We start from the raw sequence: 17801 nt of genomic DNA on the forward strand, positions 1-17801 counted from the left end.
TTTGTCTGTCCATTTTGGCAAGCTCAATTGGCTTTGGAACGTATTAGAAGCTGTGACATGTGTTGACTCATTGATGTGGTTTTAGACTGGCCAATACTCTTTTGGCTCTTCTCAACATTACAAGTTGTACTCTATACAAGCATGTCCTTTCTCTCATCCTGTAAGTCTGAGTCTACTTTCACTGTCCTTGTGTGCTTCTTTCTGTGTCTATGTGTCAGCTAATCTTGTTGATCCATGGAGAAACTCAAGCCATTGTCCAGACACCTGTTTCTGGACATGCAGACCCAGCAGCTACAATCCAGCCCATCTGCAGCACTCTGGATTATAACACTGCAACATGTTGGCTAAGATATTGCACACAGGACTTACACACAGACAACAGTAAGGCTAATCAATTAGCTTTGACCTAAGACACTCTGGCATCTCTCCCTGGCCACTCAATAGCTCAATGAAACCTGTTGGGATCACAGTAGATCTATGGAAAGCTTCAGTTCCCATGGCCCGTGTAACACAATAACCCAAAACATGGATATAATCCCTAACTGTTTCCTTATCTCTCTCTCTCTCTCTCTCTCTCGCTCTCATTTACTGTCTACCTCCTGTACTCCCTCTGTACTGTAAAAAAAAGTCTTATATCAGTTAAAAAAAGTAAAAAAACTGTCAAAATAACTGATGTTGAGCATCTGCTGAAACCAAACTGAGCAGGACAGTGACGTTCAGGAGCAAACGAGTTTAGTTGTTCATTCTGTTTCATCCTCAGAACCTGAGCAAAGAATTTTTAATGGTTTATATATAGCGCTTTAGGAGGCTCATGCAGGCATTACACCACAGTTTTGTAATAAGTACAATGTACACTATTCATTCAAAAAAAGTCTTAAATCTGCAGTGAAGTAGCAAAGCTACTATTGTTTAGCAAGAATAGAATGCTTATACTAATACTAATAGAAACTTAAATACCACTTGTTAATACTGCACAACTTGCCTGCAAGTCATTACATATTTGCTTTAACACTTAGAACAAATAGGCCTGCTTATGGGGTTTTTGATACTGCACTACATACTATTATCTACAAAAATTACCAAAAATAATTCACATGACAAAACAATAGAAGCAACCATCCTAATATTATAATTTCACATCAGGAAAGTCAATATTTTTGTTAAATTTTTTAACACTGTTTGCAGAAATCAAAATTGAGGTTTCATTACTTCTTTAGCAAAGTTGCAGAAGCAAATTGGACATTTAAAAGGGAAACTCTTATTATTATATTTATAATTTAACTAGTGTCAGAATTTACTTTTAATATTTGCACTTTAATTTCAGGAGACTCATAAATATGAATTTGAGGGACTGCTAGAATGGGTGGAGATATTCCTGTTATGGCTGCTTACCTATTCTATTCAGTTTGCGAATAGTGGAGCGGAGGCACTCTGTTTTGCTTCAATGGTCCCCTGCTTCTTAAAACCAGTGCCATATCCTCCACCCTAATTTTAATTCTGCTGTATTGCTCCGTGTTAACTGGAAAAATGCACTTGTATATCCCAGAGCCCCCACAATCTAATTCAAAAGATGTCTTCATCTCTTGTTCCGAATTCTGTTTTTGATCAAGTAAATGATGCTTGGAGTGAGACTGAGGAAATGGACTGGGTGAAATTTTTATTGTTCACATATTTGCTGTTGCATGCATTTAACAACATCACAGCCTGCGCACTTACTCCCAAAGCTCCCAGGGTTGTCGCTCTCACAACTGCTCCCAAACAAACTGAAAATGAGAGAATGGATGGAAATTTCTATTAATCCAAGCTTCAAGGGCAGGGAGCAGAGACACATCTGGCATGCTAACTGATCTTGGTACTGGAACTCCTGGCAGGCAGAAAAAAGTATCGTTGGTGGTGAATGATCTACAGAATAGCCGCAAGTAAGCCGATGTCTGCGTCAGATTAGAGGCGACTGTAGATGCTTTATAGGGAAGTGAGTGTGACAACCCTTCTTGTTTGCCAACTGGTACGTACAGTATAAAGACAAGTGTACATTCTTTTCTGATATAGAAAACAATAGTGGGATCTGAGCAGTGGACAATTACATGATGCCACAAACTTGCAGATAAAAAGATCATTCAGATCACATTGTTTGACCACAATGTAACGACACTTACCCACATAGTATGAAGGCCTGCCAACACAGACAACAGTCAACTTTCATTCCATAAACACAAACAAAACCACACGGAGGTTAAACTGTGGCTTTTCAAAAGAACCACAAATTGGGGGGAAGAGGAGGGGTTTGCATGTGTTTCCCACAAAGGTTGGGCACAAGAGAAATATTTCTCAAAGTGAGTAGCATTCCACTTCTGCCAACTTGCCCCACTCTTCTACAAATCTTAGACCTCTTTAAAAGGGAGTGAATGCACTGCTTATACAGTAGTATATTTGAGGGTCCATAGCTTTTCAGTGACAATGACTCTTCAGTTACAGAACAGAATGTTTTTGCACTGATTCCATATACAAGATGCAAATAGAGTCATAATTGTTCACAGTACTGTTGGAGCTAACTCACTTGCTGTAGCACCTTGCCTGATAATTTGGGAAATTATTTTACGACACAAATTGGACACATTTATTTTTAATTCAAATTAGCATTCAAATTATTTTTGTTCATATTTAGAGCGGCATGGTGGCGCAACAGGTAGTGTCACTGTCACACAGCTCCAGGGATACAGGATTGGAGTTTTCGAATCCCGCTCCGGGTGACTGTCTGTGACATTAAATGGAAAAATTAGTGTGTTCTCCCCATGTCCAAAAACAGACGTTGGTAGGTGGAGTGGCAACTCAATAGTGTCCATAGGTGTGAGCATGTGTCGCCCTGTGAAGGCCTGGCGCCCCCTCCAGGGTGTGTTCCCGCCTTGCGCCCAGTAATTCCAGGTAGGCTCCAGACCCACCACAACCCTGAACTGGATATGCGATTGCAGAAAATGAATGAATGAATGAAAATTTATTAATGAAAATTAATTAATATTAAAAGTAAATCTCACATTCGACATATTTTCACTCATAGTTTTGGAGAGTAATGGTAATAAAGTACATTAATTTGTAAATATATTTATATTTGGTTCCTATCCCTGCCATTTTACAGAAATTGGAGTCAAGAGTTTTACATAATAAACCATTTCATATGAATGAATCTAGTGCTGGACAATAGTTCAGTATCAATATGTATCACAATATAAAATGTTTCAATGACAATGATATGATTTTTAAACACTTTTCAATTTTTCAATATACATTATTTACAGCATCTGTCACTGACTGATGTCCATTACAGGGCATTGTGGTCAGTTTAAAATTTAGTATGAAGTATTACTATTGACAAAGTCAAAGGACTTATGTTTGATGGTGATGTCGTGTATCTTGTTTGTTCTGGGATGTTTTTCAATGGATTTTATACTGTTCATATCGATATCGGAATTATATATCAGCCAAAGGATTATATTGTAATATTAATTTAGGCCTTATAGTCCAACCCTAAATGAATTATTATTAAAAATGGTGGGTCTGCCAGTTAAGTTCCATTATGTGCCTTTGTACCATGGAAGATAAAAAAGTTTCTGTACAGAAACATTTTAGCTGTGTCTGTGTGTGTGTGTGTTTGTGTGTGAGAGAGAGTCTTACCTGGCTTGCTTGGACACTCTGTGCATTTGTTCAGACCCCAAGAAGCCCCCACACTGCCGCAGCAATCCTCCTGCTTGGTAAGACCTGGTAGAGGCTTCCCACACTGCAACACAAGCACACAAACACATAATAGAACAACACAGAATTCCATCGACTCCTGTTACAGAGCTGCACAAACACAAGGGCCTTTTTTTTGAGGGCCTAAATGTTACAAAAGGCTTTTGGAACTGACATCGGAGGTAGATTATGAAACCCAGGCCTATTCCAGCCTCAGAGGACTCGCGTGAAACACAGGCAGCCAGAATAATCACAGGGGTTATCTCCTCTTCTGGAGTGTCCCACATTGCTCTCTCTGATTCAGAGGTATTCTATTCACTCTAAATCTAAATAGGAAGGCGTGCTGTGTTTGAAAGGACTTACAGACAGAGCGTGCCTTCTCATATTGAGAAAGTGCTGCCTTAGTTGAAGAGCAGCTGAGTCTGGTTAGAGAGGACAAAAACACACTCCTATTCCACTCTCTCCTCCCCTGACACGCCGCTCAGGGCTCCAAGCTAATTGTGAGGGCAGATTAGGATCAGCCCCTGCTGAATTCCTGGTAAATCGTGAATTATGGGACAGCCGAGCCAGCACTGTGTCAAATACCTTACTAAGGCACTGGTACAACTCTCTGTTCTCCATACACTGGCCAACGTTGGAATTATACAAGCAGGTACACTTAAATGGAAACAACGCTTAATCACTGCTTAATGCTTAATGTGTTCTGGATTTTCTTGTCAAATCTAAAAAATGAAAGAAAAGACATATCCAGCAATCTCTTTTAAAATAAGAGACCAATAATGACAAACTTTACCATATCGTAAAGTACCATATTAAGACAGACTTCAACTACTCTTGTTCTAATAACGTTGTTTCTGCTAACGGACCAAAAACTTATATCTTAGATTTAATTTTTTTTTTTTCGGAATCAACTATGTAAGCTTCTCTTAATATTGTGCTGATATGTTTTTTTTTGGATCAATTGATCAACCGTACGTCTCCAAAATATCTTCCAAAATCTATTTATAAACATCTTTTATATAATAATAATATAATAATAGCTGCCACTTTTACACAATATAATTGTCAATTTGCATTCTGTTTCATTTCAGTAAGACCTGTTTATGTTTATATACCTGTCCATCAACGGTTTCCTGGAAACACCTTCCCACATATCCATTCAGCCTGTGATGAGGCTTTTGGTGGCTGTGTTCACTGCTGTGCACTGTGTACTGCCCATTGCTGTTCCCAGTGGAAACTGTGTGGCTGTTTCCAGGCTGAGAGCGCTGCTGGACTGAGTGCACTCCGTCGGCTGTTTGGCCAGGTTTGACTCGTGCTACTTGATGGATTTGAACCTCAGCTTCTGGTGGGTGCTGGACATGAACAGTAACCAGTGCAGGGTGCATGGAGGCTGGAGAAAAACACAGAAAACCCAAAACATTTTTATAGTATTAATGAGAGAGAATGACTTTTTAATGGTAAAATCAATTTAGTGCAGCTTTTGCTCAAATGCTAAGTCAGATGTTTTTCACTAAAACTCTGCTGTGGAAGAGTTTCAGAGTCCAAGTCCAGAGTGCACTTGTTCATTGTCGATTCTATTCAAACAAACAGGAAGTGTATCATATTCTCTGTTCTCTCTGTTCTGATGAGTGCAAACTAGTAGAAAGACTGTACACTAGCATCTGTAAATGCTAAACTACCACCTTTTGGAACTGCTGTATGCCTGGAAGCATCAAAAGCATGATTCTGGATCATACCCAGTTCTATGTGCATGCTTGCTGCATACCAGTCATTACCTTTTCCATCACACCAAACAAAACCCTGACCTGGACTCAGCAAGATATCTGAAGTCTTTGACATGGGGTCAGAAACAGTGATGCTCCTAATAAAACAAAGCTGACACAGTGCAGACAAAACACATGCCAGAAGAACCCAGTGAACCAGGAATGCTGCAGGAGGTGAGCTTGGTGTTTCCCTCAGAATTCTTTAGGGGATTGACCCTAATTAGCCAGTTCTATGAGCCTAAACAAATAAAGTCATGTTTTAGCCTAAGCTTGTTGAATGGCTAATCCTTAACAATCACACGGTATCAGTTGTGGCTAGCCGTCTGATAAACCTGTAACATGACAAAAATGTGTGCTTAATATTTATAAATCTAGTAGAGACTGTTTGGTAGAGGACAGGAAAATAACACAGCTGTCCTACATCCAAAGATCTATCACTAAAACACTGTTTCACAGATTCTGTCCTCTTTTAAAAAGACCCTAAGTCCAAAAACAGTTACTACATCAAAACACAGAATAATCAAATCTTTCATGATGACAAATCAGAACAGCGCAAAAGTAAGTGTTTCTACTAATGAATAGTTGGAAAAAAATGGTCTTGTTTGACCATTTGACACTAAAGCAAGTACATCACAGAAAGTGCCAAATAAAATTTCATAGAAAATATTGCTTTCATAAAGACTTCCATAAATCAAAGGCCTTGGAAAGTGTGTCTGACAGAACACAGAAAATGTCTTTCCTGGTTCTGTGTCATCAGTGAGGAGCCATCACTTGCCACACAGAGACTAGGATGCTTTTACAATGATGTAACAATTGCCAGATGTGATCCCTGCCACTGAATTAGTCTCATTAGAACTCAGCACACGGGTCACGCTACATACAAGAACAGAACAGAATGAGGATCGCAGAACATCGCAGAGAGCTTCTGCTTTTACTTAATGTTGCAAAGAGAGAACAAATGAAAGAATGTAGGAAAAGCCAAGAGACAGGGAATATTTAATATTAACAATGGAAGGAACTGGAAGAAATATGAAGATTTATATATATATATATATAAACATTTGTTCTTCGTTATGGTTTTTGGCGATAGTGTAACATATTCTGGCTTTCATATTCATGATGAGATTGTTGAAAACAGGAGCACACTTTTAACAGAATGAAAGGGGCCAGAAAATGTGATTACATGAATCCACTATAACATTAACATTTTTCCATTTACACGTTTTTTTTTTCATTTACAGTTATCAGAAATTAAGTTAATTTTACAAAAAAATGCAGATTTACTACAATTTTCAGTCAAGACAACATTTTGAGTTTGTAAGATGGGATTGGAGAAGGAAGTGAAGAAAACCTATTATGATTTTTAAAACTGTTTGAGATTAGAACAAATGGATAAACTTAAAAAAGACATGAATCTGTCAGTACAGCATGATAATCAAATGTTAATGCAATTACACTGCTTTGAAATGGATTACCTACTTATATTACAGTTAATCTACTGGGGAAAATTTGGAATAGGCACATGGCATAATTATTTAATTTCATTTTATAAAATGTTTGAATTGATTAAGTACCATTTATGCAAACATTCACTCTTAGTGCAGATGAAACATTTCAAATCAAAATAAATAGAAAAAAAGTTATGCTACATAGACATATAAAGACTGGAGTGAAATAAAGGTCTTTATTTAAGAAGTATAGTCTTGCAGAGATGTGGGTTGGTCTGAGTCTTTAAGGCTCCTGCTCTTGGCCTCTGCTGAGGAGGAAAGTACTGAAAGAGAGGCTGACCAGTGTGTGAGATGTCAGCTATGTCCCCCACCTCCTCTTCATCTTAGAATCGTACAGGTCTTCTAGTCAGCAGAGATGATTTTGTTTGTATGTTGCACAACACACTGCTGTTTATGCTTAACAGAGCTGGAGGATGTGATGATGGAATCCATTATGATGAAGCAGTACTGGACCAGTAGTGCCTGAGACAACCCAAAATTCATAAGTGGTTCCAACAAATACTGGCGCTGATCTTTGTTTGAGATGAAGCTGACCAGGGTGGTGTTCCGCAATATGAGGCAGAGAGGCAGGACATTGGATCTAGCAGAAGACAAGAAGAGGAATGCTGTGCAGAGCCAGATTATGTAAACTGCAGAGGGTCCTGAATTGCATCAGTGATAGTTTTGAGGCACTGAAGTATGTGGCATATGTGTAGGCCTGTATGTCCTGAAGCATTCAATGACTACAGAGATTAGGACAACTGGTCCCTTGTAATAACAAAGGGCTTGGAACAGGTATAACGCACAGTGCCAGGGACTGATTAAAAAAATCTGCAAAGATGAGTGATAGCTGTTCAGCTGCAGGCAAAACACCATCAGGGCCAACTTCTTTCCTAGTCCTGTCTTTTCTAAGAACACATTTAACCTGATGTTGTTATCTTGAGTAACAGGTATTTAAAGTTTGTAGTTAAGGATGGTTATGGACTCCTCTTCAAATAGTGGAGCAGTCATTGGAGGAGATTTACTGTTGCAGTTGTCACTATAACTGTGTGCAGCCATTTTCACAGATTGGTTGAGTACATACTCCTTTGTTAGCCTCAGTGTCATCACTGCTATAGGCCACACATTTGTGAGGCCAAGTTTCCCGAGCTCATGAGACAACAAGGCTATGTGAGTGCTGTGTTTGTAGTTAGTCCTTTTGGGAGGCAACTCTCCTCATAAGTACATGCTTCTGTGTGTCATCCAGATTGCTGTAGCAGAACTGAGTTGGAAGAAGCTGGTCCATACATTCTCTCATATATTTATGGTATCATGAGGCCATGCTTGCACTGATTTCACTGCAGGCTTGATGGCTCTAAACTTTTGCTTGTGTGATGGAATGAGATGAATGACAGGATGTTAAGAGTTTCCAAGCACTGGAGGTTGCATTCTATGCATCTTTGATGGTGTTGTAGCAGTGGTCCAGTGTTTTGTTTATACTTTGGAGGTTCAGCAAGCAGATTGGCATCTTTTAGGCTTCAAATAATGATGACAAGGTCTGATTACTCTTACGCAATGTTTACAATCTGATCGGTCAGTTAATATCATACAGGACTGTCATGTACCAGTGTGGGGCATGTATCTATCTATCAGTAACTCTAACTATTTTTATTCCGTTATTAGTTGTAGATAAAATGACCTACGTTGATTATATGGGTTTCCAGTTCAGGAGAACATGAACTGACCCAGAATTGAAAAAGTTCTGCTCTGCTCCGTCTGTGATTAGTATAAAACATCAGCCCATGTTTTCCAGACAGTGAATGGGCAGCTTCACCATGGCATCTGGAGTAGTTTCATTTAACCACGTCTCACTGAGGCACAAAGCAGATGTTGTGGAGAAGTCTTTTGGTTGATTTTACCAACAGTAACAGTTCATCCATTTTGTTGCTTAGAAGGTGCTGGATGAAAGCCTCACTTCTGAAGCCACAGGTGTGCAACACTGCATCCCCCTCAAGCCCTCCCCCTCTGTGCCATTTTGTTATAAGTGTGTGGCTCACATTCTCTAAATGAGTTCTGGCATAACATTTCTTCGAGATTGCAGTCAAAGTCTCAAAAATAATTTCCCAGCATTAAACAAAAGATAAATAATATAGGATATCTTTAGGTAAAGGATCTTCCCAATCAAATGTAAGCTGAACTGTGAATATGTTCATACGTTAAACAAATAAAACAAACAAAATACCACAAAATAAAGGCTCCAAAATATTGTTGCTGGCCCTTGAAGCATAACACTGGTTATGCTTACTGACAGTCACCTAATGTATCATGTTATTAAGCTCTACTGCATAAGGTCAGTGTGAAAACGTGTGTCATGTTTTTTTACCTTGCTGGTTGGAAAGAGGCAGGGTATACATGGAGTGGGAAGAGCCTTTCTGTCCTCCATTGCTACTGGCTCTTCTGCTGGAGGTGGCTTTGCTGGGAGTGGGAGCAGGAAGGTGACAGAACTTTCCTGTGGAGTTTGATGGACACCAACACTCGTTCTGTCCAATGCAGCGTCCTCCATTCAGGCATGGGATTTGACAAAAGACTAGAGAACAAAAGAAAATATGAAGACAAATAAAACTAAATTTAAGTTTATATCACGTGGATATAGATAAATGTGCAAAAGTAGTTCAACTGAAACGTATCACTCACACCTAACCCGAGAACAGAATGGCACCAAACCAAAAGAACATCAGTTTTAATTGGACTGATTTATGTATCCTCAGACCAAACTGAGTCACAACAAATAGGCACAAGCAGGGGGCAAAGTAATGAGGGCAGTACAGCGCCTGAAGTTGGGCTGCTGTGTGTATAAGGCAACATCCTTCATTCATGAGCACAGCTCCTGTTCAGGAAAGGATTTACGAAGTCTCAAATTCACCCTCAGGGGAAGCACACTAAGATGGTCCTCATATGAGTGAGCAGACGTTACTGGCCTGACCTCTTGCTTCCTTCAACTAATAATGCCTTCCTGAGGACCACTAATAACTTCCTGTATACCAATGAACAGACAAATTCATGAGAAAACCACTGAACTCATGCAGGCTTAAACTGAGCACATGTGCGGGGTGTTCTAGAGGTCAAAAGAAACCGATACTGTAACTTGCTGTAACTGAACTGGCTGTTAATGTAAACACTCTGGGACCAGAGGAAACTATAGGGATGTAAAACTATCCAACTATGTACAGTGTGTCAAACTAAGATTCTTGTGCAAATATAAACTTTTGTAACTGTAATATATGGCCACAAATGCAGCATGAACACAGATTCATTCCGATTCCAATCCCACAAGCTAGACTTTCAAACCTTCTCTCGAAGAGAGAAAGAAAGAGAAACTGAGGGTAACCTGTCCTGACAGGGCCTTTGAGTAGGGTGAGATTTATGAACTGCAACCATACAATTGTAGAGAGCAACAGTGGAATGGTACAACAGCTTGAGTTTGACAGAGAGTTTTGTCTGCCCTTTATTTCTCCTTATCTTTTTGGCAAGAGCACCCAATGCCCCACATACCTGTGACCAAGAGCAGCCAAGCCAACTGAACCTACTGGCTGTCAGACTTCAAAGAGCTGCAGTGAAAAATACCCAGGTGCATGTGCAATAAAAACAGAGGCTGTGAAGTTCCAAAACAGCGAAAACACTGTTGACCTGAAGAATGCACATGTTCTGGTCATTTTAAAAGCACTGTTTGGGAAAACAGAGAGTCACACAGATGAAAGAAAATGAAATAGAAGAAACTGGAACACGGAGCTGGAATTTCTGTCTTTGTCTTTCATTATTTGTCCAAAATATGTTTTCGCTTGCTGCCTTTTATGGAAAATGTGAGACAGAAAGAACAAGAGATAGAGAGAGAGAGAGAGAGAGAGAGAGAGAGAGAGAGAGAATTGATTCCTGAGAGTGATAGTAAGAGTGGGTGACAGAGTAGGAGAAAAAAGAAAAACAAAATTGGAGAAATGGCAGAAAGAGTGAGAAAGCAGAGAAAAATAGACTGAAACAAGGACATATGCAAAGAGAGTGAGGAGTGAGAGAGCCAAGCGGGGAGAGAAGAAGTAAGAAATGTAAAAGAGAAAAATTGAGAGCGGGTGGAGCAAGAGAAAAAGTTGAAAGTTGAATGTGAAAAGAGATGAGAGTGAAGGGGAGGGAGGGAGAGAGAGAGAGAGAGAGAGAGAGAGAGAGAGAGAGAGAAAGAAAGAAAGAGAAATAAAAAAGAAAAAGAAAAAGAATGAAGCACCATGATTAGACTGGCCAAAAGTATCAAAGCAAGTAATTAATTCAGCCTCACTAGCCATCACAGCATGGGGCAGGAACTACTCTGTGACATGAATTCCAGCTTTTTTTTTGTCTCTGCCTCCTACCTTCTCCAACAGAGTAACCGCACACAAGCATGATGGCCTGTGTCATTTTTTTGTGCATTGTCTCTTCTCCAAATAACGGCCACAAGATTTCACTGCTCATCTCCAAACAGACCCAGCAAAAAGTAGGGCATGTCTAAATTTAGGAGTACAGTAACAGTTCAACACTGAGGAACTGAGGAAGCAATGTTATTCAGGCAGGCTTTAACAGCATGGACGTCTGAACATAACTCCAGCATGAGATAAGTGTTTACCTGCCACCCCTCGGGCTTAATGAAACACTAGTAACAGCACACAAGGTGCACCAGCAAACAATTTCCGTATTTTATAGGCTTTTAATGATTCAGGATCATCTCGGTAAGGAAACAGGAATCAAAAAAATGCACAAGCATTTCTCTTGCGTTGCTCAAATGTTGTTAGGTTCCAGGAATGCATTTCTCCACATCCAGAGCTGCCAAAACACTGAAGTGTTTGGAGTACCCCGACATGTTCCAAACAGCTATTAATGTGAGTACAAATGTGAAAAACAACCTGTTTATACATTCGTAATTCAAGCAAATGCATTACATATCCCTGAATAACACAGACAAACACAATGAAGTGTAGTTAGAATATGCATGTCAAAGAGACATTCTGAGTATATCTGGTCTGTTAAACATCACTTCTAGTTCTTCTGATTAAAAATGTAGGCTGTGTAAATGAATCTACACTAATTTGTAATGTTTGTAGACCGCCCTTATTATCATTGAATTCAGGTACAATACACCCACTGCAACCAAAATATTTCAATTTGTTTAATCTTCAGGGAACAACATTTACAGTTTGATTGCAATCATTTCGAGCAGCCGAATGTGAGCCTAAGGTCACCACACCCAACTATGACTGGGATATACACTAAACGATCACTGGATTAGGAGCACATACCCTGTATCTACAATCACGGTTTATAGTGACTCCACTTACTATAGAAAGCACTTTGTAGCAGGGCTGTGCCATACAATATCTTTCGAAATAATATCAGCATCATTTTAAAATGATTTAAAAAAAGTCAATATCTTGATATTGTGATATTCTAACATGTTTACCAAACAACATCATGCAATTAGCCATAATATGGCATATGTTCTTTATAAGAGTCGTTTAGGCACAATGAAGTACGATGGAAAGTGGCTCTGAATGATTGAGATATTTAATATATTTATTATAATTAATACTAATATAACAATTTTTGTTGCTATACTGTGTTATTGAAATTAACAAAAAGTATTTTTTATTGTTTCATCATATCGCTTTATTGTGAAAATACCCAAAAATATTGTGATATTATTTTAAGGCCGTATCACCAATCCCTATTTGTAGTTCTATAACTACAGACTGTAGTCCATCTGTTTCTCTGCATGCTTATTTTGGCCCCTTTCACCCTGTTTTTCAATGGTCAGGACTGCCACAGGACCACCACAGAACAGGTTTGATTTAGGTGCCGGATCATTCTCGTATGAGTGGATCAGACACAGCAGTATGCCTAAACTTTTGTCCACTCGCAGTCCACTGTAGCAGACACACTTTCCTTATTGGTCCACCTTGTAAATGTGAAGCCAAAAGCAATACCAAATGCTTCACACATTTTGTTGGTAATTTTCTAGCCCTTAATCAGTGGACACAGGAGTCCGCCCACAGGACAGCACATTGTTTTTCATTAATGGGCTATTCCAGTAAAGCGGTGACACTGAAGGGTTTAAGAACTTTAGCAGCATCTGTTGTGTCTGAACCACTCGTACCAGCAGAATACACACTAAAACATCACCACATCAGTATCATCAGAGAATCATCCACCCCCCAAATCATACCTACTCTGTGGGGGTAAAATATTTAAAGAAACATGGGTAGGACTGAAGTTCCAAACTAAAGCACCACTGGACAGACCTGGCATGGCACCAATCTTTCCATTGGTGTTAATTGATCACTTGTGTCTGAAATATGCTTCATTAACCACACACAGATCCACTGTGGTAGTGTGTGCTTTCCTGTGTGGCAGCCCCCTGTCTCGCAGCATTGTTCCCCACAGCTCGGGCCCCCTGAGCTGGCTTTGGGATAAACCAGGTGGATAATAGTGGCTTTAATGTAATCCCTCGCTCCCCTTCTCTCTTTTTCACCACCCTCTCTCATATTCTCTCTCCTGGTGAGTGCTTTAAATGGTTAATGCTCAAGTTCAAAGCGAGGTGTAAAGCATGCTCACACATTTTCCCACATACACACACATACACACATGGGAGTGTGTGTGGAAGGAGTGTGAATCCAGCGCAGCACGATGTGTGGCTTAAACATATCCCACCACTTCTACACTCTCTATTTACAACCACAGAGCTGCTTTACTCCCTTTCCATTCATTCTCTGAAAAGAAAGGAATTCCACCTCACAATTTCCACAATTTCAGTGTTTCCTTTCAGAACACCTCTAAAGAGACAAATGAGGTTTCAGAGAAAAGAAAACAACTATGAGTTCAGTTGCATAAGACTCCATTCAAAAATTCTGAAAAAAATAATACCAACCAGGATGGCTTTCCTCCTTGGCATACTTTCAATTTTTACTACCAAATGAAGGGAAATGTCCTCATATCAATGACATGTTTTGGTGGTTCCCATGAATGCATCACAGAGGATGAACGTTTCTCCAAAAAAAATTGTGTTGAATTACATAAGACTCCATTCAGAAACAATCCAAGATGTTGCTGGAAACACTAATTCAGAAATGTATATATGAGACAATTAGTCTGAGAGAGAGAGAGAGAGAGAGAGAGAGAGAGAGAGAGAGAGAGAGAGAGCATCTAACACAGTGGTCAACAATTCCCCAGCACCCACCCAAATTATAAATGAGAGAGTAAGAGAGACCAAGAGATGAGAACGAGATAAAAAGATTGATTCAAGAAATCTAACAGAATGAAACTGGGAGAGAGAAAGAGAGAGAGAGAGAGAGAGAGAGAGAGAGAGAGAGAGAGAGAAGAGAGAGAGAGAGAGAGAGAGAGAGAGAGAGAGAGAGAGAGAGAGAGAGAGAGAGAGAGAGAGAGAGAGGCTCTAAAAACCCATACCCAATCCTTATTTTATCAGCCCCCCAACTTTTTTTTTACTATTACTATTATCATTATTGTAACTATGCAATAAAGCTACAACAAAAGTGTTTTTTGGAGCAATGCTATAGAAGAAACAATTTTGGTTCCATAAAGAATAACAAGTGAAATTTCTGTAAACTTTTAAAATCTCTTTAACCTACATGGTTAAGAAGTGGTTCTTCTATGGCATCGCTCAAGGAACCCTTTGTAGCACCTTTATTATTTAGACTGTGGAACACCATGGAAGCTATGCTGAACTGTGAAAGAGCACAAGAGTCACCACAAGAGAGAATGAAGCACTTACAGAGTCTGAAGCCCTGATTCTTTTGTACGGGGCCCTGGCTCTCGCTGTATATTGTGGTCTTGTCTCCACGTTCGCAGCTATTGTAGCAGCGCCCCCCTGTACAGGTCCTCCGACACACGGTGGGGGTGAAGATGATCTTGAAGCGGTCCCCAGCGGTGGTCAGGTTGGCTCCTGGATAGAGAGGATCAGAGCCGCAGTGAGAGAGAAGAAGCTGAACGCACACGAGAGAGAAATACAGCTGCTGCATCTTCGCCACTCACACACTGCCTTTGTCCAGGCACTGAGAGAACAGAGGTTTATAACAGTGTTAAAGTGAGTGTGAGTGTGTGTGTGTAGACCAGCGCCTGGATAGTGGCACGCTGCAGCTGGTGGAAGGATGTGTCACTGCAAAAACTCTCCAGAGGAGAAGAGAGCCCAGTTAAAAGCTTGGGCCCAGCTCCAGCAAACTTTATCATGAGGATAAGGCATTTGGGGTGTGTGCGTGTATTTGTGTTTGTGTGTGTGTGTGTGTCTTTGTGGTTGAAAGGGAAGCAGCATGTAATGGTGGGAACAGGTTCAACTCCTGTTGCCCTGTAATTGAGGAAAAAAAAAAAAAACAGAGAACATTATGTTTGTGAGGATAAAACGAGCCAAAAATCATCACTGTAACAAGACTTTTGGAGTGTTGTTAGAAATGGTACATCAGGGCCTGGCTGACAGCTACATTTAGTGACCAATAGAGATTTTAATAAACATGTCATAACTGATGTCATACGCTACCATGTGTTTCAAGAAAGATTTTGAGCAGTAATATGTCATTACAATTACTGGCAACAGTCATGACACGTTGTGATAGTTGACATCATGACGGCCAGCTGGAGTAAACATAACACAAATTAGCATGTAATGTAATGTAACGACACTAACATTATGGCATCTGTCATATCAGTTATCACAAATGATATTAAGACCATGTGAACATAACCTGCCATGACAAATTTTGACAACATTTGACATCTCCAAGTGCAAATTTTTGCTGGTTTACGACGTGTCAGTGTTTTGAAGCAGGGCTCAGACTGTAATAAGGTGAAACTAAAGCCTTTTTAAAGAAGTATTATTGCAGTAGTTATAATTAAACTGTGCTTAACATCTTTATAGGACTCAAGCTCAACATAAAAGACCAAGAGATGCTGATGAGTTGTTTGATCACAGTCACAAGTCTAAAGCAGGGAGCTGTAGTCTTAGGCCTAAACAGAGAATTTAACACTTTAATCGAATTTCTATAATTCCTTTTTAACAAATTGTAAGTCAAATTTATTTATTTGAATGGCACTTATCACTTACTCAAATTACACAAGATTACTAGCTCTAATGAGGAAGAGAGAAGGGTGAAAGGGAAGCTTTGAAGGCAGAGTACACAGATCAAAAGTTGCCATTTTTTTCCAGGTTTACACAGAAAAATGTGTCTGTGAGGATTAAACTGGAAAGAAACCATCACTTCCATATTGTTGTTGGGAATGTTTTTAGAGAGTGTGTATATACAGCGCCCTGTGAAGGACTGGTGCCCCCTCCAGGGTGTATTCCCACCTTGCGCCCAGTGATTCCAGGTAGGCTCTGGACACACCGTGACCCTAAATTGGATAAGCGGTTACAGATAATGAATGAATGAATGTATATACAGCTTTCTTTTTCTCCTTTTTTGTAGGCATTCATTTACCTGGATAGCACTTATCACATTTCATAAATTAGTCAAAACTTTCCAGCTCTGTTGTGGAACAGAGTGGTGTGAAGAGGAGGCTTTGAATTTTTACAACCCTACTTGTGCGCTGTTAAGGCTGTTTTGTATTTCTTTCATGTTTCAGGTGTTACTCACCCTAGAGCTGGAGTCTTCAAATCCGGATCTTTGATCCAGGTTACAGACCAGGATTTTACAATGACTGGCCGGTATGATGCCACGCCTGGTTTGGCTGGGGTACTATCAGTTGCAGGGATAGGTGTGTATGAGCCAGACATTTTAAAATCCCAGCCTTGAACCTGGATCCAAGTGGATCTAATGACCTTCCTGGTAGGAGGCTCATTACTTGTTAGCTGCTGTTAGCTCCTGACTGGCTGGCTTACCCTGATCCTGCCTGACTTAAAGCTGACACAAATCTCTAGCTGCAGACTGCTGTCTTGTTTCGGTTCTGTTCTCTGAGTTTTGTGTTTCAATTTTCATTTTAAGCATGTTCTGATCTGTGCTCTCTGGTCCTGCTTGGCAACTTTTGGATAGATTATTGTTGTAAATATTTCTTGTATATAGTTGTATAAATTTGTGAATGTTGAAAATATTGGTTTGGACCTATTTTCCATCTGTTTTGATCTGGCTAGGGGGTTAGGGAATTTGTCATTTCTTTTGTTTGTTCTGTTGCTAGATAAGGGCTCTACATTGGGTTGTAATTTATTTGCTACCTGAAAAAATATGCAGATTACTGGTTCATTCTATTTGACATAGCAGTCTGTTTCTCGCTCTCGACCTGACATTAGACAGGGTTGTAACAGAAGCGAGAGTATGGCTCAGAACATGTCATATTGTCCCAGGTTTGTAGTGCATGCTTTCAAATTTTGGTCACTGAAAGAGAACCAGGCCACAAGGCATCAAGGGCTATATATGAAAAGGTTGGTGGTTCTATGACAGAAATCAAGAAGTCACAGGGTCTCAAACATAATTTTGTAATAAATCAAGTGAAAAACTGGGTGAGCAGAAATAGTCCATTTTGTTATTGTTCATTTACCTTTCTGTTTGATTATTGTAGTCAAGTTAAGGGTTGGTTTCAGGTTGACACGTATTGCAATACTGTCCAATAATAGACCACCTCTTATTTAAATATGTTTAAGTCCAATTGACCATTAAATAATTTGTTATAAAATTATATATATATATATATATATATATATATATGTTTTGGTGAGGTATGTGCTTGTGTGTGCAAAGTGAAAACAGCAGGCAAGAGCCTGAGCTCCCTCTATCAACTAACAAGAGTATCCACTGTACCCATAGACATTGCTGCCCCATGGATACGACCTCTA

The 17801-nt window shown here is 39.7% G+C and overlaps 1 protein-coding gene across 1 annotated transcript in view; it reads right to left on the reverse strand.

The window, feature by feature from the left end:
- The window catches only part of LOC136693823 (latent-transforming growth factor beta-binding protein 2-like), a 117982-nt gene that overhangs the window by 55157 nt on the left and 45024 nt on the right, over positions 1-17801 (reverse strand). Inside the window, exons 5-8 of the mRNA XM_066667011.1 lie at positions 14757-14927; positions 9339-9542; positions 4842-5116; positions 3670-3772 (exon numbers count right to left, since the gene is read on the reverse strand). Of these exons, the coding sequence (XP_066523108.1) occupies positions 3670-3772; positions 4842-5116; positions 9339-9542; positions 14757-14927 (753 nt within the window). The remainder of the gene's footprint in view (positions 1-3669; positions 3773-4841; positions 5117-9338; positions 9543-14756; positions 14928-17801) is intronic.

Source organism: Hoplias malabaricus, chromosome 1 (assembly GCF_029633855.1).
Source record: "Hoplias malabaricus isolate fHopMal1 chromosome 1, fHopMal1.hap1, whole genome shotgun sequence".
NCBI lineage: Eukaryota > Metazoa > Chordata > Actinopteri > Characiformes > Erythrinidae > Hoplias > Hoplias malabaricus.